Source organism: Camelus dromedarius, chromosome X, assembly GCF_036321535.1.
Source record: "Camelus dromedarius isolate mCamDro1 chromosome X, mCamDro1.pat, whole genome shotgun sequence".
In the NCBI taxonomy this organism is placed as follows: domain Eukaryota; kingdom Metazoa; phylum Chordata; class Mammalia; order Artiodactyla; family Camelidae; genus Camelus; species Camelus dromedarius.
Window position 1 is genome coordinate 76,575,989 of NC_087472.1, and position 27,764 is coordinate 76,603,752.

Sequence of the window (27,764 nt, forward strand, 5' to 3'; positions counted from 1 at the left end):
CCATCTTTATAGTTAATTTTACATTTTTTCTTTAAATCTTCTTATTAGCTTACTTAAGTGGTGATCCTCAGCCTTTACCATATATTTGCCTTTACTAGTGGAATTTTTTCCTTTCCTATAGAAATTTACTTCTGGTTATAGCCTTTTCATTTCAATTAGAGAAGCCCCTTTAAAGTTTCTTTTAGAGTAAGTGTTGTATTGCTCAATTCTTTTAGTTTTTGCTTATCTGAGAAGTTCTTTATTTTCCCTTCAATTCTAAATGATAATCTTGCTGGGTAGAGTATCCTAGGTTGCAGGTTTTCCTTTTTAGTTTATATATATATTTTAGTTTAATATATATATACACGTATCTCCCAATTTACTGGAGCAGAGCCCTGAGGGTCAAGTACAAGATGGCTCTATTCCCTAGAAGTGTGTGCTCTCCCCACTCCCAGCACTGGAACACTTGGCCCAGAGGGGAATAGTGCTGGAGCAAGAGGGGTTGGAGTAGGCACTTGGCATACATCTGGGCACAGAGTGTGATGTTCCCTGTTTTAGTCAGAATCATGGAACACTTCTGATGTGGTGGCTTCACAAAATCCTATTTTGCAGCCCCCACCCCATTCAGATGCCATTTGGGGTCTGTGCTTGCACAGTCAGTCCCTCACATCTGAGCACTCCCCTCAGTCACATCAACCTTTATCTTAGTGTAGAGCTGCTGTCATGAAGCAAATGGAGTAGAATGGGCACTTGGCTCAGGCTGGGCATGTGCCAGAGTGGTTGTGGAAAACCAGCCAGAGTCCCATTCAGTTTCAATCTGTTTTGTCTACCCTGTTTCAGGAGTAAGCAAGTGTGTGTGTGCTCTACACTAGCAGAGTCTATGTTTCTTTTTTTTTCCTGTACAATATATCCAAGTTGCTTATTTTATACATAGTACTTTGTATCTCTTAATCCAATACCCCTATTTCATCCCTCTCCCTTCCCTCCATACTGGTAACCATTAGTTTGTTTGCCACATCTTTGAGTCTGTTTCTGTTTTTAAGTATACATTTATTTATTTGTCACATTCCACACATAAGTGATAAAATAGAGTATTTGTCTTTCTCTGTTTGGCTTATTTCACTAAGCACAATACCCTCAATGTCCATCCATGTTGTTGCAAATGGCATAATTTCAATTATTTATGGCTGAGTAATATTCCAGTGTGTGTATGTATGTATATATACCACATCTTTATCCATTTATCTGTTGATGGACACTTATGTTGCTTCCATATCTTGGCTATTGTAAATAACTGTAGATAGTGCTGCTATGAACATTGGAATGCATGTATCTTTTCAAATAAGTATTTTCATTTTCTTCAAATAATACCCAGCAGTGATATTGCTGGATCATATCGTAGTTCTATTTTTAGTTTTTAGAAATTTCATTCTGTTTTCATAGTGGCTACACCTATTTAGAAACCCATCAACTATAGTTCCTATTGCTCCTCATCCTCTCCAGTATTTATTATTTGTAGATGTTTTGATGATAGCCATTTTGACAGGTGTGAGGTGCTATCTCATTGTGGCTTTTGATTTGCATTTCTCTGATGATTAGCAATGTGGAGCATCTTTCCATGCACCTGTCAGCCATCTGTATATCTTCTTGGGAACATTCTCTGTTCAGGTCTTCTGCCAATTTTTAAATTAGGTTCTTTGTTTTTTGATATTGAGTTCTATTAGCCATTTATATATTTTGGATATTAACCCCTTATTGTTCATATCATTTGCAAAGTTCTTTTCCCATTCAGTAGGTTGTCTTATTGTTTTGTTGATGGTTTCTTTTGCTGTGCATAAGCTTTTAAGTTTAATTAAGTCCCATCTATTTATTTTGGCTTTTATTTTTTGTCTTAGACAGATCCAAAGAATATTGCTACAATTTATATCAAAGACTGTTCTACCTATGTTCTCTCCTAGGAGTTTTATGGTTTCAGGCCTTACGTTTTGGTCTTTAACCATTTTGACTTTATGTTTGTATATGGTTTGAGGAAATGTTCTAATCTCATTGTTATACATGTCGCTGTCCAATTTTCCCAGAACCACTTGTTGAAGAGACTGTCTCTCACTTTCAGTGTATGTCTGTCTTTAGATCTGAATTGAATCTCTTGTAGGCATTTTGTGCATATATATATATGTATTTTTGATATATATGTTTTGTATTTGTATCCATTAAGCCATTCTGTCTTTTCATTGGATAGTTTAGTCCATTTACATTTAAAGTAATTATTGATAATTATATACTTATTGCCATTTTGGTAGTTGTTTGGGAGTTTTGTCATTCTTTTTTATCCCTTATTTTTTGTGCTCTTCCCTTGAGATTTGATGATTGTAGTGTTGTTTTTGGTATCCTTTCTCTTTTTTGTGTGTAAATCTATTATAGATTTTTTAAATTTTGGTTACCATAGGGTTCATATATGTTCATCTATATCTATTTGTTTTAAACAGGTAGTCCTTTGAGTTCAAACACATTCTTAAAGATCTACATTTTTACTCCTTCCCCACAACACGTTGTAATTTGATGTCATATTTTAAACTTCATGTTTACCCCTTTACTGATTATTGTATTTATAATTTATTTTACAATTTTTCTTCTTTTACTCATTGTACTAGTTTATATAAGTAGTTGCTCTTCAGCCTTTACCATGTATTTGCCTTTACTAGTGGGATTTTTCCTTTCCTATACTTACTTCTTTAAAAAAAATTGTTTTTATTGAAGTATAGTTGGTTTACAATATTATATTAATTTCAAGCGTATAGGATAGTGATTCAATACTTTTGCAATTATACTCCATTGTAGGTTATTACAAGATAATGGCTATAATTGCCTTACTATACAGTATATCCTTGTTGCTTATCTATTTTATTCATAGTACTTTCTATTTGTTAATTCCATACCCTAATTTGCCCTTCTTTCCTTCTTTCCCTTCAGTAAACACAATGTCTGTAAGTCTATTTTTGTGTTGCATACATATGTCCATTTGTATTTTTTAGATTCCACATATAAGTGACATCATACAGTATTTGTCTATCTCTGACTTATTTCACTAAGCATAATATTCTCTAAGTCCATCCGCATTGCCGCAAATGGCAAGATTCCATTCTTTTTTATGGCTAATGTTCCATTTTGTGTGTGTATGTATTAAGATATGATATGTATAAGGATGTGGTATATATAGATATACTTTTTTTTGAGGAACTTCCATACTGTTTTCCATAGTGGCCGCACCAATTTACATTCCCACCAACAGTGTACAAGGGTTCCCTTTTCTCTACATCCTTGCTGCAATTTATTATTTGTAGACTTTTGATGATAGCCAATCTAACAGGTCTGAGTTGATCTCATTGTTATTTTGATTTGCATTTCTCTAATAATTAGTGATGTTGAGCATCTTTACATGTGCCTATTAGCCATCTGTATGTCTTTTTTGGAAAAATGTCTATTCAGATCTTCTGCCCATTTTTTGATTGGATTGTTTCTTTTTTTGATATTGAGTTATCTGAGTTGTCTGTATATTTTGGATATTAACTCCTGTTGGCAACATCATTTCCAAATATTTTCTCCCCTTTCATAGGTTGTATTTTTGTTTTAACGAATGTTTTATGCTGTGCAAAAGTTTCAAGTTTAATTAGGTCCTATTTCTTTATTTTTGCTTTTATTTCTTTTGCCTTGGGAGACTGATCCAAAAATAAATAATGTTACAATTTTTGTCAACAAGTGTTCTATGTTCTCTTCTAGGGGTTTTTTGGTGGCATGGCTTACATTTAGGTCTTTGAACCACTTTGAGTTTATTTTTTTATATGTTCTGATGGAATATTCTAATCTCATTGTTTTACATGTGGCTGTCCAGTTTTCTCAGTACCACTTGCTGAAGAGATTGTCTTTTCTCCATTGTATATTCTTGCCTCCTTTGTCATGAATTAATTGACCATAGCTGCATGGGTTTATTTCTGGGTTCCTTGTTCTGCTCCATTTATCTGGGTGTCTGTTTTTGTACCAATGCCATGCTGTTTTGATTACTGTATCTTTGTAGTATATTCTAAAGTCTGAGAGAGTTATACCTCTAGCTTTGTTCTTTTTTCTCAAGATGGCTTTGGCAATTTGGGGTCTTTTGTGGTTCCATATGGATTCTTATTTGTTCTAGTTCTGTGAAAAAAGTCATTGGTATTTTGATAGGGATTGCATTAAATCTGTAGATTGCTTTGGGTTCTATGGCCATTTTAACAATATTAATTCTTCCCATCCAAGAGCATGGGATATCTTTCTGTTTCTCTGAATAATCTTCAATTTCCTTCATCAGTCTTTCACAGTTTTCAGAGTATAGGTCTTTCACTTCCTTGCTTAAGTATATTCCTAGGTATTTTATTCTTTTTGGTATGATTTTAAACAGGGTGATTTTTTTTTTTTTTTACTTTTGCTTTCTGGTATTTCATTATTGGTATATAGAAATGCAATAGATTTCTGTATAGTAAAACTGAATTCATTTATTAGTCCTAATATTTGGGGGCAGAGACTTTAGAGTTCTCTATATAAAGTATGTCATCTGCAAATAGTGACAGTTTTACCTTTTCCCTTCTAATTTGGATGATTTTATTTCTTTTACTTCTTTGACTGCTGTGGCTAGAACTTACAGTACTTGTTAAACAGAAGTGGTGAAAGTGGGCATCCTTGTCTTGTTCCTGAATTTAGTGGGAAGACTTTCAGCTTTTCACCATTGTGTATGATGTTGGCTGTGGGTTAATTGTAATGGCCTTAATTATGTTGAGATATGTTCCTTCTTTATTCACTTTGATGGGACTCTTTACCATGAATGGATGTTATGCACAGGATTTTCACAGCTCAGCCCTCCTATTAGTCCCACCATTCCTCCAACCAGCCAAGGGGGCTTGTCTTCCCTTTGTTGGACTGGGGTGCCCAATATGTGGCTTGAACTGCTCATTCCTCAGGGAGGGTGTCTGTCCATGTAATCTCCCCTTTCCTCTGAGTCCCCTCCTGGGGCACAGGTCCCAACCTGATCATTTCTCTTCCCTTTCTATCTGATACTGTATGTATCTATCTTATAGCCTTGGTTGTACAGGAGTCTTTCTGACAGTTTCCTGTTAGTTTTCAGTGAAGATTGTTCCACATGTAGATGTATTTTGATGTGTTCATCAGGGGAGGTGAGTTCCATGTCCTCCTACTCTACCATCTTGATTTGAGTCCCTTGGTGTCTAGGTTTCTTACAGCCCTCATGTTAGTCACACAGGTTTTCTAACCAGCTAAAGGGGACTTGTTTTCCCGGTATTGGACCCCAGGAATGTGGTGCCTAGCATGTGGCTTGAATTGCTCGCTCACCAGGGAGGCTCTCTGCCTTTGTAATCCCGTCCCTCTACTGTGTCCCCTCTGGGGCACAGGTCTCAACCTCATCGCTTCTTTTCCCTTCTTACCTGACTCCATGTGGATCTTGCTTACAGCCTTGGTTGTACAAAACTCTTTCTACCAGTCTCCAGTTAGTGTTTGGTGATAATTTCTCCACATTTAGATGTACTTTTTATGTGTTCATGACAGGGCAGTGAGTTCCATGTCTCCTTAATGTGCCATTTTGATCTCTTCTTCCAGGAAGTTTGAACTTTTATCCTAACAGCAATGAGAATTATAGAAGGATTTTTCTTATCTTATTTTGAAAATTTCAAACATATAAGAAATTTTAAATGGTAGATTCTACCATTAGTATTTCACTACACTTTATCTATCTGCTAGATATTATATATTTATCAGAATATTTCCATGATATGTGGAGAAACAATTGAAGGAATAAAGATTAGAGGCAAGGAAAAAAGATAGTTGGTGCTGTAACTGCCCAAGCAAAAGACGACGGTAATTTGGACTGATGAAGTGGTAACAAGGATAAGGAGAAGTGGACATATTTAAAACATATTGAAGGGATGGAATCATCAGGACTTGGTAGATGTTTGAATGTAGTGGGTGATGGAGAGGGATGAGTAAAAGTTATAGTTAGGACTGCAGACTCAAGAGCCAGACTACCTGGAATTAAATCCTGGTTCTGCCAATTATCAGCTCTCCCTTTCCTGTGCTTCAGTTTTCTGTTCTGTGAAATGGGGATAATAATTCTATTTCATAGGGTTGTTATAAAGATTAGCTGAAAAATATGCATATCTTAGAACAGAGCCTGGCCCATAGAACAGAGCCTAGCCCATAGTAAATACTATGTAAGTGGATGCTATTATTATTTTTAATATTATATATAAGAGGGGATACTCTGGCTGGAAAGATGTGGGTTCAAATCACAGATGTATTATTTACTAGTTATGTAATATGAGATTGTTTGTTCATTTGAAACATTGGAATAATACCTCCTTCATATAAGTTTTTGAGTATTAATTTAAATGAGAGGAAACAATATATATGTCTCTTATTTTTAAAATGACCACAGGTCTAAGATTAGCTGTGGAGATCTTCAACAAGAATTCTTTAATTGTGATTATTTTCAGAGAGGCAGTTGAGTTGCTGGTAAGACATCAGTAAGAAATATTGAGAGGGCTGTGATGGGTAGCACACTATGTCACAGTGCTAAGACTTCAGGGATGAACACTCCCTTTCCCCCTAGGCTGCTGCTATCCAACACTTAGAATCTGCAACCACTGAGTTGAACAAAATCCTGAAGGCCAAGTACCCAACAGAGATGATCATCGCAACCAGGTCAGTCTTCCTTTGGCTCTCAAGCTTTGGGGTGTTTTTGCCCCTCAGGGGCTGTTCCTCAGTCACAGATGGGGCTCATTTTAATAGCTTAGGGTTTTGAGGCCAAGGAAAGCATATGTTTACGTTCCCCAATCAAATTTCTCCCAACTCAAACCTCCCGAATGGAAAGTTTAGGGGAAAAAAAGATGAGATTAGAGTGAGGGCTCCTCCTACTCCAAAAAGACAAAATTTGCAAGCCATAGATTTGGAAGAAGGGTTACAAGAAGGGAAACACAATGTTCAATACTATTCAAGAGCACAGCATTGCTCCCTACAGTAGGAACCTTGCTTTCCATCTAATACCTGGAAAGGTCTCTGTAGTACCTAATATAGCTGCTGTCTCATAACCTGAGCAACATATTCTCCCTTTCTAAATATGTAGGTCATTCATTCCTCCTGGGACTCTGGAGGGTTCCTGATAAGTCTACCATATTCTCCTTTGAGAAACACTCCCTTACAGGGACAGTCATACAAATGTCATTATGTTTGTACTAAATTAGCTGGGCCCTTGAACCATAGCTGATTTGACCCAGGATGAAATCCTGACCAAAGTTGGACCAATTGAATTCTGCTTTCTGGAAATTAAGAATTTGGGTTAAGAAATGTTAAACTCTCTCAGGTACTGGCATATTTCACCATATGCACAGGAAGAAGCAGAGTAAAGAGTGGAGAGGGAGTAGGGGCAGAAGGAGAGGGAGGAAGGAGAGATCAGGAAAGAGAGATGGAGAAGGAGGAAGATGGAAACTAATGACATTATAAGAGAGAAAGGCTCTGGACTTCATGGTCCATGTCACATTGTGCCATCTATCTTATCTTTCCAGATTCCTGTGCTCAGCAGTGGAAGATTTTGTGGTTGATATTGTTAAGGCCTGGAGCCGGATAAAACAGAACAATACAGCAATAGAGTCTGTGATTTTGAAAGTAAGTTTCCATCTTTTTGTCTTGTACTCTTTGTGGCACAAGAGCTCCATTTTTAATAAAAGCAAATGTGCCTGTCACTGGGAATTGTAAAAGGGCAAGGAGGAGCAGCTAGTAAGCCTCCCTGACAGAGAAAATCCACATCAAACTTCTATCTTTCACCAAATAAAGAGTGGCACTTTGCATGCCATGTACCTAAGCAGATGTCAAACATCTGTCCACACCTAGACACAAGCATACATCAAGCAGGTATGCACGTGGTTGTATAGCAGAACATGCTTGAAAATATAAACAAGTATATACTAACAATACACCCACATGCTCTTCTATAACAACAACAGTAACAATAATTGCCAACACTTATATAGCACTTACTCTGTGCCAGGAACTATTCTAAGCACTTATAATGTATTAATTTATTTAATCTTCACAACTGCCCTAGAATATAAAAGCACAAAGAGAGTAAGCAGTTTGCCTCAGTTCACAAACTATTAAGTGATGGAGCTGGGAATCAAGCCATAATCCCACAGTACACCCTCAAACATACACACAGACGAAGGCAGACACCAGGCACCCATGCAGAGCCACATCCACATCCACAGGAGCATGCTCATGAAAATGTCAATCCAGACATGTTTCTCTTTCCTCAAGTTTGTCATGTTGCATATAATTTTACAGGCCATTCTGACATAAGATTAGCCAACACACATTTATGCCTGCAGCTGCTCAGAAACAAATAATGTTTCTTTGACCCCCCCACCAATATCCTTGGGTTATCTTATCACATCTACCCAAGTAGTTCTTTCCCCAAACTTTCTCCATCCCACTTGTAGCTTTCTATGCTCAATGTTCCTGGCCAACTATTAAGCCTCCCCTCCTCTCCGCATACCATCTGACTCCTCATTCTGTCCTTTCAAGCACTAATCCCTCATAACAATGCCCTGTCTCCCTCCCCATACAGAGTGACTTGATGTATGACAAGCTTAGTGTCCTGATTGATATCCTGGCTGAGGATGCAGCAGTTGAGAAGAGTGCAGCATATGCAGACAGTGCGAAGGCAGATGGAAAGCCCTTTGTCCCCCAGATAGACCACATAGCCAAGTGCAAGTTGGAGCTGGCCACAAAGGCCCAGAATCTCCAGGAGTCCTTGAAACTCATCATATTCCAAGTCGAACAAGGTAAGGGTCCCAGGGTTGTAGTGACTGAGGTAGAGGTGAGAGAAGGTTCCTGTGGATAGTTTACTTGTCTCCCTCACTCTGGGTCAGCCATTTGACACCACCATGAAAACCTGACTAGATTCTGCATTCACATAGCATCCAAATTAAGTCCTCAGGCTCTGATGATTTGAAAAGTCTCTCTTGATAAGCTGCCCCTTTGGCTCCTCCTACCTCCCAGGCACTCAACTCTTGCTACTTATTTATTTTTGGAACTAACACTCATCCTAAACAATTACAGCTGCTAAGTGGCTTGGCTCATAGCTCTGTCAGCTTCCACCTCCAGCCATGGAATTTTTTTCCACCTGCTCCTGTTCCCTTCCAACCACTGAGCCTATGACGATTTTAGAAAGAAAATAGTGTTCATCTCTGCATGTATTAACCAGTATTAATCAGGCACAAGGGCCCTGAGAGTTGTCCTGGCAGCTCTGGCATTGATTGAATTTCCCATAACTCATGACAATCTGCAAGCTTCCAACACAGTATGAAAACTCTTTTGACTTCTCCATCTTCTTAATTTAACATTTTGGTTCCCACTTCTTTTCCACAATGCTTCTTTGAAAAACAGAGTAGAAAATGGTATAACACCAAGTGCGTTCTACCTGAGCTATTGGGATTGAGCAGAAGTCCATGTAGCAAGGAAGTCCCTTTGGCTGGCCTTTGACTTTTAGCTATGGTACCTTCTCCTGCCTTGGTACCTTTCAGTACAACCTCAGCCAAGTTTCCAGGGAAAAAAGGAAATCTCCCTTCTCCACTGTGAAAGAATTAAACAGCCAGTTTGCCTCTATTTCTTTAGGTAGTTTCTAAGTAGCGGGGATCAGATTAATCTGATGTAGCCATGACCCTTTCACAGCTAACCCTCAGTCTGCTCCATCAATACATAAATCAGATTTAGAAGTGCAGTTTATGGCCATGGAACAGAGAAAGGTAGGAAAAGGATTGAACCTATCAGCTTTGGCATAGAACGAGCCCCTGAGCTATACAATATATAGGCTGGTGAAAGGAAGAATTCTCAGATATTCTGGGTATTGGTGAGACACCTGAGTGAAAGAATGTCATGGTCCTAGAAGGTTACATTTAGAACAAAAGTCATGCGTGTGGGGAGGGTATAGCTCAGTGGTAGAGTGCATGCCTAGCATGCACAAGGCCCTGGGTTCGATCCCCAGTACCTCAAATAAAAACAAAATTTTTATAAACCTAATTACCCCCCCAAAAAAGAAGAAAAGTCACATGAGTAAATAAATTAACAAAAGAGGTGAGAATGGAGGTAGAGGAGCAGAGGGTTTCCCACCCTGTTCCCCCTTCCCCTGGCCCCGAGCTTCTACTCATAACCACATTTACTGGGTGATAGAAAAAGAGCAACAAGCAAAACAGAGAAAGCTCAGGCATGGATATAAAGAGACATGGGGCTAATACTGTGAGAAAGGTGAAACCACAAACAGCATCATGGAGGAGAGGTGATGATCAAATGGGAGTCTCTGTTGTCTCCCCACACACTGACTGGTATAAACTAAACAAAAGAGATGCTCAAGAAATGTGACCAATCCTCCCTTCCTCCTTTCCTTCCCTTTCTTCCTTCTTTCCTCCCTCCCTTCCTCCTTCCTTCCTTCTGTCCTTCCTTTCTCCCTTCCCTCCTTCCTTCCTTCCACTTTTTCTTTATAGTTCTTGATGAGCAAAGCCGACAGACAATATCAGTCAAGAACTTTAGTTCAACTTTCTTCCTGGAAGATGACTCAGAAGATGTTACCCAGATGAGCCCAAGACACCGTAAGGATCTTTCTCTTCTTTTATTCTAAGCTTCATCTCTGTCTTCCAGTTCCCAGAGAATAAAGCTGTGTTTTCATGCATCTCCCTTTAGCCATAATCCTACTCTGCAGTAGATATCCATCCATCTTCTCCAGAAACCTCACACTATAAGATCCCATGCCTATGTCCAGAAGTAATGACCCCGTTAGATACTTTGAAAAGGCTGGCCTGTTGAAACCCCAAATTTAAAGCTGTTCCACTGCCAGCAAGCAAGCATCCTAGTCTTACTATTCTCTCAGTGGAAATCCCTGTCCATCCAAGATGATCCCTCTTTGGAATGAAAACCCTGAATATTATTTAGGAGAAAGTCATTGAGCTTGTTGACTCTGCTCCAACAGAGAAAGTAGGGTATAATACAAGTCAGGGGAAGGGCTTTCTTGTTTATATCTCATACCAAGATGATGTCTTTTGTGTCCAGGTTCTCGTCTTGGTACTTTGTCTTCTATATCTTCTCTCAAAAGTGAAGATCTAGATAACCTCAATTTGGAGCACTTATATTTTACACCTGAAACTATGTAAGTATCTAGGCCTATCACCTTGTTGTGGCTTTGTCCTTTCTCTGGTTAAGAGAATAATCTAAGGATACACAGAGTCAAATGCTGACTCTACTTTCTAGTTGCATGACTCTGCAAATAATTGAACCAAGCTTCCGTTTCCTCATGTATAAAATAGAGATAATTGTAGAACTTGCCACATAGGTTTCCTGTATTTTTTGAGTTTATATACTCAAAGTACTTGCATTGGGCAGTGTTTGGCACTCAAAGTTAGGTTGTTGCTTATTATTGTTATTATTATTATAAACATAATTTCATTTCATCTCTAAGGACCTGTTTTTCACTGTTGTCTTTAACAGTAAATGATTGGAGTTGCTAAGAAAAAAGTAGGCATTTAGGGGACTAGGTAGCAAATCTAAAGACATCCGTCTCAGTAGCCCTGTCTCTTTAGAATTTTCCCAGTAGCCACGGTTCATCACATCCACTCATTTTGAGTTCTATTAAGAAGATCAGTTATATCAGTTATAGGAACCTCAATTTCTGGTCTGTGGTCAAGGGAGGCAAATCTCACGTAAGAGATGTAAGGTCAGTTTAGTCATGAATGAAAAACCCTATGATTAAGTAGTTAAAGTGTACCTATTTTCAGTTTCTCAAAGGAAAGGCACAGCTAACAATTATTTAAGTTTCTGAAGCTCCTATATCCAATTCCCATTTCCCTCTACCTTACCATTGGCTTAAGCTCATGTCTGAGGCCTCAATGGACCTACCTAATGAGTTTTGATCAATGGTGTGCTGGAAAATGTTAAACAACCAGCTCTCAGGGCAGTCAGGGGGGGCCTGATTTATTCCTGGTGTAAACCCTCACATCATGGCCTATTTCAAGCTACTGATATACTGTGATCGAATGCAAAGTTGGAAAGTAATAGGCATATCAGTTTATAAGATGGCCTGAAGTAGCTCCAGTACACCACTGATTTTAGTGGATGGATGCGGAAGAATCAAAAAACTGCTTGGATATTTTTTGTTGTTGTGTATGTATGTATGTATGTATGTATGTATGTATGTATATATGTATGTGTGTATATGTATATATATACCCTCTTTTATCAGTTTTCTTTCCCTCAAATGTGTAGTCACTTTGCCCTTTGATGTGAAAGTGCTACAAAGGAGTTCAGACACCTCTGAGAACAGTACTGCAGACTTTAATCTCATCATATATTTTTTAGCCGAGATTTTAAAAGTATTTTATGGGAATAAGTTCATGACTCTTACTTCCCTTTACTATGTGTAGGGAAAATATTGGCCATTCATACAGGACAGCCTACAAAGATGACTTCTTTATTATGAGTCCCAATCCCATTGAATCCTCCCAACTGGCTGGGTGTCCTCTCTTACAGCTAACAAGCTAGTTGTTAACACAATCAGACATCTACATGTGCCTCTCAAGAACATTAAGCCTTGTTCCCAATGTACAGGAGGCCTCCCCTCAGTGGTTTTCCATCATGCAGATAAAGTCTGCCGCTCAATGATAAAAGCACTTATTTCCTGCACCAATGTCTATTCCCTTCTTCCCTTTGGTTAATTTCAGACGCTTCAAAGAAAAGTGTGTCATGAACAACTATTTTGGAATTGGACTAGATGCTAAAATTTCTCTGGAATTCAACACCAGAAGAGATGAGCACCCAGGACAATACAAGTAAGGAAAAGAAACTCCCCTCCCTACATGCCAACCCCAAATCACATACACACATGTATTCCTACATCCCCTACCTCGCAGACCAGCATCAGAAAGAGGTTTGTCCTTTGGAAGTAAAAACTCATGGATTCCAAGGTTAGCCTAGTGGGATAACTTGCCCCAAATGTTGGCCGGATATGTGAGGACTCAGCATTGGCATCTTGAACTTGGAGCTGCCTTCATACATAGTCTTGACCTGTGGACTGCTGTGTAAACCCAGCTATGTTACTGTTACTGAAAACAGATTGCACTGACTCGATTCAGCAAATGGGCTATCTTTGTTCTGTTGCTGACAACTTGATGGGGTCCTAATAGTGGTTTCAGGTCTGTTTTTGCTAGGCAAGACTGCAAACTATCAAAGATCACCCTATTGGTTCTTAGTGTTCCTAACCTGGTTCCCCTGGACCTACTGATTTTACCCCATCCAGTGTTGGCCTACTTGGCACCTTCTGATATTTTTGCATTAGAGACATACCCTAAGGCAGCCTCAGAGTTCTTGTCGGAAATTGAGACTACAAGTAAAAAGAAGCACGCCCTTTACCCAACACCACCACCCCTACCACCTGTCACTAGAACTTCTTTCTCAGAGCAGGCCTGGGTTGAGGAAGCAGTACTTTATCAGATATGTTTTTTTTTACAAACATTGTTTCCCAGTTGCTTATCATTTTTTGTTGTTGTCACTTGTCTTCTCATTTTTTTAAAATAGTATCTTTTGAAATACAAAAGTTTTGAATTTTGATGAGTTCCAATTGATCATTTCTTTTTACAGACCAGGCTTTTGATGCCATATCTAAGAAATCTTTGCCTAACCCAAGATCTTAAAAATTTGCTCCTATGCTTTCTTCCAAAATTTTTGTTTTTGTTTTTGCTCTTACATTTAAGTCTGTGGTCTGCTTTGACTTAATCTTTGTGTATAGTCTGAGGTAAGAGTCTAAGTTCATCTTTTTGCACATGGACATCCAATTACCACAGCACCATTTTTAAAAAAACTATCCCTTCCCACAATGAATTGTGTTGGCACCTTTGTTGAAAACCAGTTGGCCATAAATATAAGGGTTTTTCTACACTCTCACTTCTGTTCCATTGGTCTACTATGCAAGTACCTCACTGTCTTGATAACTGTAGCTTTATAGTAAGTTTTTTTTTAATTGAGGTACTGGGGATTGAACCCAGGACCTTGTGCATGCTAAGCATGCACTCTACCACTGAGCTATACCCAGCCTCCAACTCAAGAGCTAGACTACCTGGAATCGAATGCTGGCTTTGTCAACTCTGTTCTTTTTTCAAAATTGTCTTGGTTGTTCTAGGTATTTTGCATTTCCATATAACTAAACTCCTATTTTTATAGTTAAGGAAACTAAAATGCCCAAGAACTTATGGTTTAAAGCAGAGTCCAAATAATTTTGTGCTAGCCTTCTTACATTCAAAATTCATGCCCTGTGGTGGCTCATTTCTGTGGCTCTACTTTAAAAGCTCATAGTAAACTCTATCCAGCCTTTCCAGTGATTGTAAGTACCCTGCTTGTTTTCATCAGAGACTCTACAGTCAGCAGGACCCTGGCCTTCCCACCTCCACCATAAGTCTCCTGATATCCTTGTCTGTCCCATATTCTCTCCACTGGCTCCTCCTTTATAGTCTGCCTAGTAAGCTTCACTCTACTCTATATCACTGAATGAAGTGTTTGATCTTGGGAAATCCCTCTATTCTGCCAGAAAAGTTATACTTCAAAGAAATCACTGTCTAAGACTCCCATGTTTCAAATGAAATTGATTCCAAGCCACTGAAGTCTTGAGCTCCCAGAGTGACACTTGCTGGGGTACCTGGTGTGTACCAGCCAGTTATGCTCATAGCTTTTTATGAGCCTTACTTTCTAAATATAGCCTGTCTCTTCCAAGTCGGAACCAATATCAGCAGCAAGTAAAAGTGACAAATCAACAAGATGCTGAGGGCTCAAGGGGACCCAGAAACCCACTGCAGCAGGTGTTTGCATGAGGTTATCAGTTATACTATCCTAGCATTCCCTCTTGTGTTCAGTTACCATTCAACATGACTCCTCTCTATGAGAAGGCACTTAAGAAATAAGATGGTGTCTCCTCTTACTTTTCTTCATCCATTTATCTTTATATTGCTTACCCTCTGACTACCTTTCTCTACCCTTATCTCCCTATAGTAGCCGCCTTAAAAACAAGATGTGGTATGGCCTTCTGGGAAGCAAGGAACTTTTCCAGCGCTCTTACAGGAAACTGGAAGAACGAGTCCACCTGGAGGTTAGTGGAAAAGAGGGTGATCCTTCCTGGGCATGAAAAAAAGGAACTATCATGACCTCGGGAATCAACTTTCCTCTATAGCCTTAGTACTTCCCAAGCTTTAACTCTGATCCTCACGCACAGCTCACATGAGGAGGGCAGGAAGATAGATTTCTACTTTATGGATAAAAAAATGATAGCAAGAAGAGGAGATAGAGCCCTTCCCCCATCTCTATACATGTTCCTTCCCATTGGTATCTGAAAAGCCAGACAATACGGGCTACTCTTTCCTTTCAGTGTGACGGAGAAGCCATCTCCTTGCCAAACCTGCAAGGCATTGTAGTGCTCAACATTACCAGCTATGCTGGAGGCGTCAACTTTTGGGGAAGCAGCACGGCAACCACAGTGAGTATGGAACTAGAAACAGGGAGGGAGAAAGGCTTGACCCCTCTAAGTCTATCAGAAAGGAGAGCTGAACTGTAGGGGGAAAGAGGAGGTGGGCTGGGCACTGTCATTAGCAGCAGCTGTCTGATCAGTCTTTTCTTTTTTTTAAGGCAGTTACCACCCCAGAGCACAAGAATCAACCAAAAACTCCAGGATCAGGTCAATTCTTAGGTGTTGCCTGGACTTTGAATTTTCTACTCCTCTGTCCTGATAGATCCTTGAAAGGTTACCCAGGCTATGTTCTTTTCTCCAAGGAGGTCTGTCAATAAAGTTTTTTGGGGAATTGGCCATGGCTCCTTTCCTCTGAGCTCACCTAAGAAGGCCATGGGGCCAATGAGACAGACCTTGGGGGATTTATGATGCTATGCTGGACAGCGAGGGAACCAGCTAAGAGCTGTGATCTCAAAAGGAATTGAGTTTTGATCTCAGTGCCCTTATCCAAGATCGGCTTCCTGATCTTCATATAGGATCATATGATAGGATCATATAGTATGATCACATAGTATTATATAGTATATATACTTCATGTAAGAGCTTTTCGGGAAGGCAGACATCTTTCTGATTCCAGTATGTTGTCCCATGACTTAGCATAGTAACAGCAACAATCACAACCAAAACTGAAAGTGCTTAGTATGAAAGAAACGTTGAATAAAATGTTGGCTAGGTGGATAGGTGTGGAGATGGGTATATGGACAAATAGATGGGGCCCTCTTTCCTCTTTTAATATGTAGTTTCTCTACTCTCCATGAACTAGAAACATTCTCACCAGGAGCTTTCAAAGCATACCTGCTTGTGATCGACAAGGTGTAGTTTCTCCAGGGTGAGATGTGTGACACAGTTCTTCCTCCTCAGGAATATGAGGCTCCTGCAATGGATGATGGGAAACTGGAGGTAGTGGCAATCTTTGGTTCCGTACAGATGGCAATGTCCCGGATCATCAACCTCCATCATCATCGCATCGCCCAGGTAGGCATAGGGTGGGTGGGCACCAGAAAGGGTTTAACTTATATATAAAACAGAAACAGACTCACAGCCATAGAATACCGACTTGTAGTTGCCGGGGGGAGGGGGTGGAAAGGGATAAACTGGGAGTTTGAGATTTGCAGATACTGACTGGTATATATAAAATAGATAAACAAGTTTATACTGTATAGCATAGGGAAACATATTCAACATCTTGTAGTAGCTCATGGTGAAAAAGAAAATGAAAATGAATATATGTATATTCATGCATGACTGAAGCATTGTGCTATACACCAGAAATTGACACAACATTGTAAACTGACTACCTCAATAAAAATTTTTAAAAAAGAAAGGACAAAAAAAAAAGAATCAGCAGATGAAATAGAAATAAAATATATTCACAAAGGCCAGATATTAGAATTATAAAATGAGAATTCAAATAATTGTTACTTTATGTTCAGGGAGATAAAAAATAGAATATTGAAAATTTGAATATGAATTTTATTATTAAAAATTCAATAGATATATAAAATTTCAATATAAAACTAGATACTAAACTATTTTAAATGAACCAAAAAGAAATTCTAGGACTGAAAAATACAGTAAGTGAAATTAAAAATCCAAAAAAATAAAATAAAACAAAATAAAAGGGTTTGAGTTCTGTGGCTACAACCATGGGGAAGCAGCATCTAAGAGTGGCAGGGTGGCAGTAGCAGGTTATCTGGTAGGCAGCCAGGTGCTGGCTGAGATTGGAAACAGGTAGTAGGGGTAGAAGGAGCAAAAAGCCCATAGGAAGCATGTTTCCTCCCTGGGATAATCTGATTCATATTTTCACCAGTCCTGTTCAGATATACATTTAGGCAATGAGTTTATCAGATTGGACTATAGTGGTTATTTCATTCCCCTCACCACTTCCCCATTCTCCCTTCTCCTCTTCTCTGGCAGTGCCGTGAAGTAATGATAACCATCGATGGTGAAGAAGGTATCCCAGTGCAGGTGGATGGGGAGGCCTGGGTTCAGAGGCCAGGCCTTATCAAGATTAGATACAAGAATGCCGCCCAGATGCTAACAAGAGATCGGGTAAGAAGGGGAAGGCTCCTCTTGGGCTCCTACATTGTCTCATCTACAGCTATCACTGTGGGACTGAATACTTCTAGTCAAGCAGAATTCCTCAAAGAGAGGTCTGCATGACACTTAGAGTCGCCTTGGATGCTTGTTAGAATGCACATTCCTAGGCCCCACACAAACCCACTGAATCAGAATGGGGATGGGTAGTTCCTGGGAACTTGCATTTGCAGACACGCTCCCTGAGATGTTCTGATATATATTGATATTTGCAAACCACTGTCTTAGAGCTTGAGACAAGGAACTCCCCTCCTGTGGATTCGGACAGAGTTGTCCTCCTCCCTCCACTGCACAGAGGGCTAAAGGCCTCAGGTGGTTATGGAGTAATCTGCTCCCTCCACAAGAGATTCTTTATTGAATATGACCTTTAGGTTCCTCTAAGGCTTCTTAAAATACTGCATTCACAAATGTCACCCACTTCAACTAAACTACCTAAAGCTAAAAAGGAACCATTATTGATCAGATGCTCAATGCTTGGAGACATTCTTCCCCTCTGACCCATGGATGGTTCATAGAAACAGCAATAGAGGAGGGAGGGGATGTCTAGCTTATAAACTGCCTACTTTGCATTGGGCATTTTACATGCCTTCTCTCAAGTAGGTCCTCTTCAATAATCCTATGAGGTAGATATACTTATTCCCATTTTACAGGTGAGGAAAACGAGGACCAGAGAGGTTAAATACCTTGCTAAAGGTCACACAACTAGTAAATCACAGAAGCACAATTCAAAATTAAACTAGATATGTCTGGCTCTAAAATCCATCAGAACATATTGCCTATTGGCAAAGAAGGGACCATGAAAGGCACTCCACTGTCTTACCGATCTTCATATCAGATCATATGATAGGGTCACATAGGATCATACAGTTTTATATACTTCATATAGCAGCTTCTGGAAGGCAGACATCTATCTGATTCCAGTATATTGTCCCAAGACTTAGCAGAGTAACAGCAACAATGGCAACAAAAACTGAAAGTGCTTAGCATGAAAGAGACATTGAATTAAATGTTGGCTAGGTGGATAGGTGTGGAGATGGGTGTATGGAGGAATGGATGGGGCCCTCTTTCCCCTTTACCCACTGTACCAGCAAATATCAGACTCACAGACAGATCTGTCACATGCCCTCTTAGCTACAGTGATCATTAGGCTCTGCCACTGTCTCCATCTCCAGGATTTTGAGAACTCCATGAAAATGTGGGAGTGCAAGCATGCTGAAATCCAAGCTGCCTCTCAACCGCAGCTGGACTCCCAGGAATCTCAAGAAAGCCTCTCTGATGAGGAGTATGCCCAGATGCAGCACTTAGTTCAGCTTGCAGAAAGCCTCATCAGCAGGTAAGTGGACTGACCCAGATGCAGGGCTTGGAATGCCAACCCAAGAGGGGATAGTCAGAAGAAGCCAACTTGTGTCTATTGGGTACGGCAGAGCCTGGCCTCAGGAAGGAGTCTTGCCCAGAGCTCTGAAGATGACAGGGACCCTGACAATCCAGGCAGGAAATCGTCTTTGTGGTCAGCAGTAAGCCAGCTTGGACCTCCCCCATTAGGCCCAAAGATGAATTTTGAACCCCTCCTGCTGCCCCAGAGCCAACAGGATTAAACATGCTTATCCTTGTCCTTAAACATCAGGAGGGCCTTAGAGTCCCTGGAGTCAGCCACCTGCCTCTATTCTGGCCTCCCACTCTCCTAAAGCACCCAGTATCTAATTCAGGTGAGACAAGGGTGGAAAAAGTGAATGCCCAGAGAAGAGGATGAACATCTTCTGGCATCAGTGGCTACCTTGAAATGAGTAGAAAGAAGAGGAGGGAGTAAAGAATACAATTGGGGTACCCAGGGCTTTCCTTTTTACCCTTAATCCCAACCCTTACCATCATCTGAGGCCAGAAGTCCTTCAGAACTCTAGACTCATTTATCTGGCCCTGCTTTATTACAGACTTACTGACCTGAGCAAGGTCCACCAGCATGTGTCTGTCCTCATGGATTCTGTGAATGCCAGTGCTAACATCCTGAACAATACATTTTACAACCAAGACAGTAGCAATGAGGCAGGTGCAGCTTTCTGCAGTCCCATTGAGGTAAGTGGGGAAGCGGCAGATGAAGAAAGGAGTCAAACTAGATAGGAAAGGGGACAGAAGGGAAGGGAGTGGGGTCGGAGACTGGGTGGAGAAAGTGGGCAAATGGTATGGCAGGAAACTGATGGATAGAGTAGAGGGGAAGGTTAGGTATTCCTTGACTTGTTACAGGTCCAGAGTGGCAACTGGAAGAATTCCATAGCACATCTCACCAGCCTGAGAGCTTTCTAGCACACTGGCCTCAGGGGAGAAATAGTCTATGAATGGAGAGAAACTTGACTTTGGCCTTTCCTCATCCCAGGTGGATCACTGTATAACCTGTTAAGATGACATTTGTCATTGAAATCTGAGCTCCAGGCTGCCTTGGTTTCCCTCTCGAGGGAAAGGTCCAGATTAGGATACTTGATGTAAAATGTACCATCTCATGACTTTAACCCCCTGGCAGACAATTTAAGTGATGCTTTTAAAAAGTAACTTTAATGCAAGGCAAATGATACAAAAGGGCCACATTCAGGGTTAGGGCCTCCTGAAATGTTGGTTACCTATTTATTTGGGGCCAGATCTTAGTTGCAGGACGCCTGGAGTTTCATGAAGAGAGATGGTTAGGCCTAACTCCACCTACCATGGGAAAGGTGGCTTTAGCCTAGTAGCAACCAGTGGCCTCAAACTTACTCTCTGGTTTGCATATCTCCTATTTCCTTATACCCGCAATACTCAATCAATGGTGCCAAATGCTATCTTGTGCTATGCCATGAGACAGGACACACCAATGCAGCTCTACCAGAAGTTGACAGCTGGCATCCATTCTGACTGCTTGATGCCCATGTCGTACTACTAGTTGTGCTATATTTTGAGTGTTACTTTTTCACCTGCAGCCACATCCTACTAGCCTGCTCCTACCTTGCCACAGAGAAGCCAGCTGCATGCTGACTAACCAACAACTCCTCTGTCTTTGTCCTTTCCCTGCCTTTCTCTTCCTTTCTTCTCCTCTCAGACTCTAAGCAGAAATGACGCAGTAGATGTTACATTTAGTCTTAAAGGGCTCTACGATGACACCAAAGCTTTCCTGGATGAAAACTTGGTGAGTGGAGGGGGTTGGAAAAAGGGAGGGCAAAGTATAACATCTGAAGATGGTCACGGTCTATGCTTGGTTCTAGGGTATTGGGAGACAGGTAGGAGCATTTTGGCCAGGTGTTTACATGGCAGTTCCTGCTGTGTCATCCTCACCCAGGGTTGTCATTGACTCTGTCACCTCATAGGTTATGCTAATCCACAGAGACTACCATATCCTTGAAGCAAAGTCTCTCACTTTCCTTTGGCAAATGTCTCCTGGGTCTAGATCAGGCCGAATAGAAGCAGGGTGTTCTCGCCATACCTAATACAGCTTCAGGAGAAAAGGGTGAGCCCTTTGGAGCTGCTCTGCATCTCCCAAGTTTCCACCTATCTCTTTCACCATGTGGGCAGACAATATGGAATAGTGGGGAAAGCTGTGGGGTCTCTGGGTTCAAATCCCAAATCTGCCTCTAGCTAATTTCCTAAGGCTGTTGTAGCAGAGCGCTAATACCTGGGTGACTTAGAACAACAGAAATGGATTGTCTCACAGGTCTGTAGGCTTAGAAGACTGAAATCAAGATGTCAGTAGGGCCATGTTCCCTCTGAAACCTGTAGGGAAAATCCTTCCTTGCTTCTTCCTAGCTTCCAGTGACTTGCTGGCGATCTATGGTGTGTTCCTTGGCTTGTACATGCATTACTCTAATCCTCCACATTCACATGGTGCTCTCCCTGTCTCTGTCTTCACATGGCCATCTTCTTAAAGGTCACCAGTCATACTGGATCAGGGCCTATCCTACTCCAGGGTCCAGACCAGGCCAGTGACTTCATCTTAATAACTAATTACATCGGCAATGACCCTATTTCAATATAAGGTCACATTCGAAGGTACTAAGGGGTTAGGAGTTCAAGATATCTTTTTGGAGGGGACACAAATGAATGCATAGCAGTAGCTATGTGAAGTAACTTCACTTCTCTGGGTCTCAGTTTCTTATCTACGAAACAGGAATTGTAATCTCTGCCTCTCCAGGTTGTTGTTGTGAGCAAACTACTGTATTGTTGAGTGCCTAGCTCTGCCTAGCAGCTTGATAGATGGTAGATATTTTTTCAGTGTATAGAGAAAATGGACTGAGACTCAGTTTTAGAGCTACAAGAAGAGTTGCGTGTTTCTCATAATGCAGAGCCCATAGGCACACTTGGTGACTGTGCTCTAATGAGCCAACTGATCATGACCACCCCACTTTGAAGTTCACTGCTAAGGCCCTGAGGAAGGTGTTGTTACTGCCTCTCATCTAATTAAAGTTTATTTGAAGAGGGGCTTCTGAGTTGATCTTGTAAGAAGTACATCCACTTCTCCTTTTCCATTTGCACATCTAATTGGCACACTGCACAGGTGGCAGAGTGGCTCAAGCAATCAGGCCAGGCTATCCCAGCATCTGAGCCCCAAGCTAGAGTCTTTCAGTCTTCGGTGACAGCAATAGAAGTACCATCTATATATAGGCAGAATTCAATAGCCTTGCCAATTTGGGCAGCAGGAATTATGGGAGCTTGGCCTCTCGTTGCCACTCTGGCTTTCTTCAGACTCATGGGCTCATGAAAATGGGTTTGTACCAGCTAACAACCCAAATTGAGCACATACCACACTTAATATAGGACCTGGTAAGGACCCACACACACCTACACACATCCCAATGAAACCTGGGTGCAAATGGCAGCTAACTAAGAATGACCATGTGTCTCCAAGGTCATAGCATAGAGGTGGCATGGACATAAGGCTTCTTTCATTTGAATGTTATTATCCTTCCCCTTGAAGAAGGAAGACAGTAAGGAGTTCAGTGTTGAGAGAGGGATATAGCCTTCTGATGAAAATCCCACCCAGTAACTCCTACCTCCCTTATTTTGGCAAACACGCTTAGTGATGTGTTAGGACAGGAACCAGGAAATGAGCAACAGAGACCTCTGAGTCAGTCTGCACATTTATCTCAGAGAAGAGTCCTGGACAAGGTCTCTATTGGAGCCAGAAGGACAGGAGAATAGAGCATAAGACTCAAGCCCACCCAGCATACTATTTTTTGGAGCCTGAGTCCCTAGATGCCAAATAGGAAGTCACTAGGAAGCCACTTTATTCCTCTCCTGTTATGATTAGGAATCATTTTCTAAGGCCCCCAATTCCTCTTCTCTGTGGCTTTGGGTTTCACTACCAAATCCCTCTTGAGCATTGCTGGTAACTATGCCCCTATGGCCTCCCTGCCCCTCTCCCCCTTATCTTGAAGTGATGGCCATTTCTACCTGACACCACTGTTCCCCATCCCACCACCATGTGCACACACATGTACTGTGCATCTGGGATACTCTGGACTGCCCTAAATCATTAGTCATAAAGCAAAAGCAAGAGATGATCTGTCAGCATGACTTGTTTCTCACTCATCTCCCATGCTGCTTGGTCATAACTTCCAATCCCATCCCCCACTCACTCACCTGCCACCCATTTGTGGCAGCTGGCAAGGTTTCACATAAGGCTGGCCCATGCACAGCAAGAAGCCACATAAGTACCAGATTGAAAGTAGAGTTCATGCCAGGGAGGAGAGTGGAAGCCAAGTTAGGTGGGCTGCAAAGCACGTCAGGGCTGATGATATCAGCATGCATCTGTTCTCTCAGCTCACTATTTAATAGAACATAAGCTATCTCACCTATGTTGTTGGTCTAGAAGTTGGTTCTGAGTTGGAGATGGTCCCAGAAGAATCTATTTTTAAATCTCCCATAGACCGTCCAGAGTTAATCCTGTGGGTGCCCGGGGTTAATAGGGGATGCTTAAGCTTTGTTTTTTGAACCTGTGGGACAAGCCATCTGGAACTCATTTCTTCATTACTAAGAGTGAATAGCTAGCGGCTAAAAGCACAGCCTGGTGAGGCAGACCCACTTTGCCAGGAAGGGAAAATCTTAGCCAATCTCTCTCTAACTCTCTCCTTCCTTCACAAAGCAGTCTTTAAATTATGGTGACTGCATAACAAAGATCCGCCCCAGCATCTGGCCACCCCATATATCCTTTCTGGGATGGTGTGGTATTAGATGGCAGGCTATAGCATTAAGTAGATCTGGGTTTCTGTCTAGCCATGTGATCTTGAGCACTAAACTTCTTTGAGTCTGCTTTCTCACCTATAAAGTGAGAAGAGTAGTACTTTGCAAGGTGTTATCGAGTTATTGGGAAGACAGAATGAAATCATGTATCCACAGTGTCTGGCATATAATATGTGCTCCCAAACTGGTAGCTGTTATTAGGGGGATGCTAAGAGACCTCCAGGAACTTGAGAGTCAAGGATAGGACCCTGTCCTACACCCTAAGCTGTAGGGGTACAACTCAGCATTCATTGACACTGGTCAAAGGCCTCTCTGCTTACCAAACTGTGAGCATGCCCAGCTCCAAGAAAAGCATCCCTATCTGGGTGTTTCCTGGATCTCCCTATTGAGAAAGTAAAGATCTGGCTGTACTTTCCAGGGACCCCTTGGGCCAAAGGAGACACAAGTTGGCACCCTGTGGTCTCATGGCCACTAGCAAGGACTAGGAGTTGGGGAGAAGGCAAGAGTCTATGAAGGCAAGGTGCTAGGTGTTGGACACTCACTCTTTTTCCTGTCTTCACCAGCTAAGAAGTGCTGAGGATGAGACCATACTGCAAACTTCCCTGGATGCCATTAATAAGGAGTTTGAAAAGCTATCCGAGATTGACTGGATGAATTCAGTCCTTATTCCGGAGGTATGTCACCTGTGGATTGGGAAATAAAGGGGAAAAGGGATTCTTCCTTGGGGTCTTGCCTTCCAGTGTGGGCCAGGACACAGTGACTGATGTAGCAGAGGGAATCCAGAAGTGGCTTTCAGCTTGAGCTTAATGGAGCCTCCTCCTCCCATCTCTTCACCAGAGGTTGACAGGACAAGGCAGAAAGCACACTGAAAAACTAGATGACCATGGGGGAAAGAACCAGAAAGAAAAAACACTCTGTGGCAGAAGACAAGGAAAGAATGAGCAAGATTGGTCTTTTTCTGTGCTGTTCTCCTGGCTACCATTCCCCTCCCTTGCTCAGTGTCTGCTGCCAGGACTGAATTGCATCTGGTACCTACTATTATGGTCCATACCAGTTGTTTACAGCCAACATCTGTTGTAAATGGTTAGTGCCCAGGCCATACTGGTGGTTAAATCTTCCAAATGTCACCTCTCCCGGCTGCTTCCTGTCCCTCTTACTCTGGGAGGAAAGCAGGCTTTCTCAGTCCCTTCCCCTAGCAGGTGTGTGGCTTAAAAGAAAATTAAGCATGGCAGCAGTGGCTACAATATAGCTATGAGGATGTTGTCATTTTTTGACAATTCCAAGTGCTTCCCTGAGATGACTTCATAAATAAAATGATCCAAAGATATCCACCTATCACTAGGTAAATGTCTCCCTTAATGATCTCACAGAGGTTTTCTTTAAATGGCTCCACCATGGAACTAACTGTTCATTTCATCCTGTAGGAATCTCTGGTTCTCCTACTCACTATACCTGTTTTCTGGCTCCATACACCAGTTCTATGCATGTGAGCAAGCCATATAGGCATGTTTGGACTAGTGCAGCAATTATGCTCCCATTTAAGAGAAAAAGCCATTAACAAATTCAGGTCCTAAAGGATTTAATAACTTTCTCATATGCCTTTGCTGCTCTTGATCAATAGCCCTCTGGGGAAGGAAAACATGTGGTTATGCAGAAAAGGAAGCAAATTCTTGTAGAATCCCCCATTCTATTATTACTCAGTTCAGCTATCCTGCACCAAGCTCCTGACCTAGGCAAATGGACTGGATTTTGAGAGAAATGAGAGAAAACAGTCCATGCCCTGAAGTCTCAGTATGTGAGTCTGCCTGGCCTGGGCGTAATCTCTTTCCTGGACTTCAGTATTTCCATAAAGATTAAGAAGTGAGGCTCTAAAGGAATTAAGGATCTAAAGTGAGGATCGACAGGAAGACAGGAAGATGTTGCTCATTCATCTGACACCAAACTTGCTCACCTTAAGGCCACAGAAGATTCAGCTCCACTTTGTTGGGGAAAATCAGGAGAAGAGTCAGTTATTCATTGGGCTTTCCAAGGCTTGGGCCGAAAGGGAAGGTCCTGTGTCCTTCCTTTAGCTTTCTTCTGAAAGGCAATCCTGACGGTCAGTGTACATAACCTAGAGGAGAGAGGGTAAGTGGGATTCAGCAGGAAGAGGAGGACAGGTTTACAGTCTCCTAAAGGAGAGGATCATAGGTATAACTAATCTTCAAGAAAAGAAAACCCCAAGATTTCTCAGCATGTGTTTGGATGAACTTTCTGGCAACAAAGTTAATCTTAGAATTATGTTTTCCCGAGAGCAGTAGCAAAACAGGCAACACTTAGGAAGGATTAGGAAGCTGAGCTGGAATTAGGGAGCCTACACGATCTGTATGGCAGAGAACCTGCATTCATCATTAAGAGTCATGTGCAGAGAACCCTCTTTGCATTCCAGACAGGGAAGCAGGTGGCCTGCGAGGCAGATGCTTCCCTGTATTTGGCCAAGGGAGTGAGCTGGGGCTTACCAAACCATATTGCTGAAGGAAGGGCTGCTTTTTCCTAACTCATCGAAGTGGCCCTCAAAATCTCACCCTTCCAATCCCTAGCTACATGACCTCAGGTGAAATATTTTACCTCTCTGAGCCTCTGCTTCCTCATCGGGTATGATAATAGCACCTTGCCAGGTTGTGAGCATTTATTAAAAGCATCTAGCAAAGCACCCAGCACAGGGTAGGATCTTGGTAAAGATCGGATGCCTTCTATGGCATAGAACTAGGGATCAGGGTTGTCTTTCACACCTGGATAGATAGTAGATCTGCCTGCTTCCTGCAGCCATCCTTGTTCCCCACCTTGCCAGGCCTCTAGGAATTGCTTCTGAATATTAGGCAGCTAACATTTTGACCTTCCTCTTGCTGTGATTTGCCAGGAAAAATCTTTAGACTCTGACAGTAGAAGCCTTAGACTGAAAGTTAAGTTCCCCAAACTGGGGAAGAAGAAGCCAGAAGAGGAAGAGAAGCCTAAATCCGGCCAAGGCATCCAGGGTTTTATTGGTAAGTTTCCCCCACAGGCATAGAGGTCATGAAGACTTCCCCAGCAGCCTGGGTACCTCCCAAAGACCAGAAGCTCCCATTAGAAATGTTCATAGATATGATGGTGATGGAGGAGGAGTCCAGCTGGGAGCCAGCTTTAGGCAATGCCAAGTAGTCTCTTGGATGGATGTGCATTAGAAAGTGATGTGGACACTGACACAGGGAGAACCTGAGAGGTGACCTTGCCGGGTAGTCTCTGCAATATAAACAACTGAAGAGAAGAATGAGAACAGTCAGTTACCTTTCTGCTTGACCCATTCCTTTCCCCAGTTGGTGAAGTATGGCAAAATAGTCATACCTAGATCTCTCTCCCAGTCAAATAGAACTACAAGCTCTTGGTCCTGCTCCTGAAAGCAGTTATTATTTGAGATGGGTTGGAGGTGTCAGTGATGGGCACCTACAGGGTCAGGAACAGGTCCCATGACCTATCTAAACACTTTTATCCCTTATCTGTTACAGTAAGTCCCTGGAAATGCAAAATATATTTCCTTATTTGAATTTTGTCTCCATCCCTTCTTCAAAACTGGACTTAAATATCAGTGGGGCTCCAAAGAAGGTTCCCTTTGACTTGTCAGTTATGCCAATTCTGAGATCAATGGTCTCTCCCAAATTCTGGGCCTAGACAGCCTGGCAGCTTGAGAGATATAACAATGGTGGACATAGGGGAAAGGAATGGAGGGTGGCAGTTTGTTTTGTTTTTGAGGAACCAAGGGTTTGCACAGATGCCAAGAGAGAATCTCCTGGACCAAGGTGTGTTTTCTCAGGTTTGGTCCAACTGGTTTGAGTCCCTAAGAATCTGCCAGTCGGGA

At 41.6% G+C, this 27,764-nt stretch overlaps 1 protein-coding gene across 1 annotated transcript in view; it reads left to right on the forward strand.

The window, feature by feature from the left end:
* Positions 1 to 27,764, forward strand: part of DGKK (diacylglycerol kinase kappa) — a 145,026-nt gene that overhangs the window by 116,117 nt on the left and 1,145 nt on the right. Inside the window, exons 13-27 of the mRNA XM_064483139.1 lie at positions 6,626 to 6,717; positions 7,578 to 7,677; positions 8,636 to 8,852; positions 10,551 to 10,655; positions 11,113 to 11,209; positions 12,777 to 12,884; positions 15,094 to 15,190; positions 15,467 to 15,574; positions 16,466 to 16,579; positions 17,522 to 17,656; positions 18,874 to 19,034; positions 19,630 to 19,771; positions 20,763 to 20,849; positions 24,460 to 24,570; positions 26,793 to 26,916. Of these exons, the coding sequence (XP_064339209.1) occupies positions 6,626 to 6,717; positions 7,578 to 7,677; positions 8,636 to 8,852; positions 10,551 to 10,655; positions 11,113 to 11,209; positions 12,777 to 12,884; positions 15,094 to 15,190; positions 15,467 to 15,574; positions 16,466 to 16,579; positions 17,522 to 17,656; positions 18,874 to 19,034; positions 19,630 to 19,771; positions 20,763 to 20,849; positions 24,460 to 24,570; positions 26,793 to 26,916 (1,798 nt within the window). The remainder of the gene's footprint in view (positions 1 to 6,625; positions 6,718 to 7,577; positions 7,678 to 8,635; positions 8,853 to 10,550; positions 10,656 to 11,112; positions 11,210 to 12,776; positions 12,885 to 15,093; positions 15,191 to 15,466; positions 15,575 to 16,465; positions 16,580 to 17,521; positions 17,657 to 18,873; positions 19,035 to 19,629; positions 19,772 to 20,762; positions 20,850 to 24,459; positions 24,571 to 26,792; positions 26,917 to 27,764) is intronic.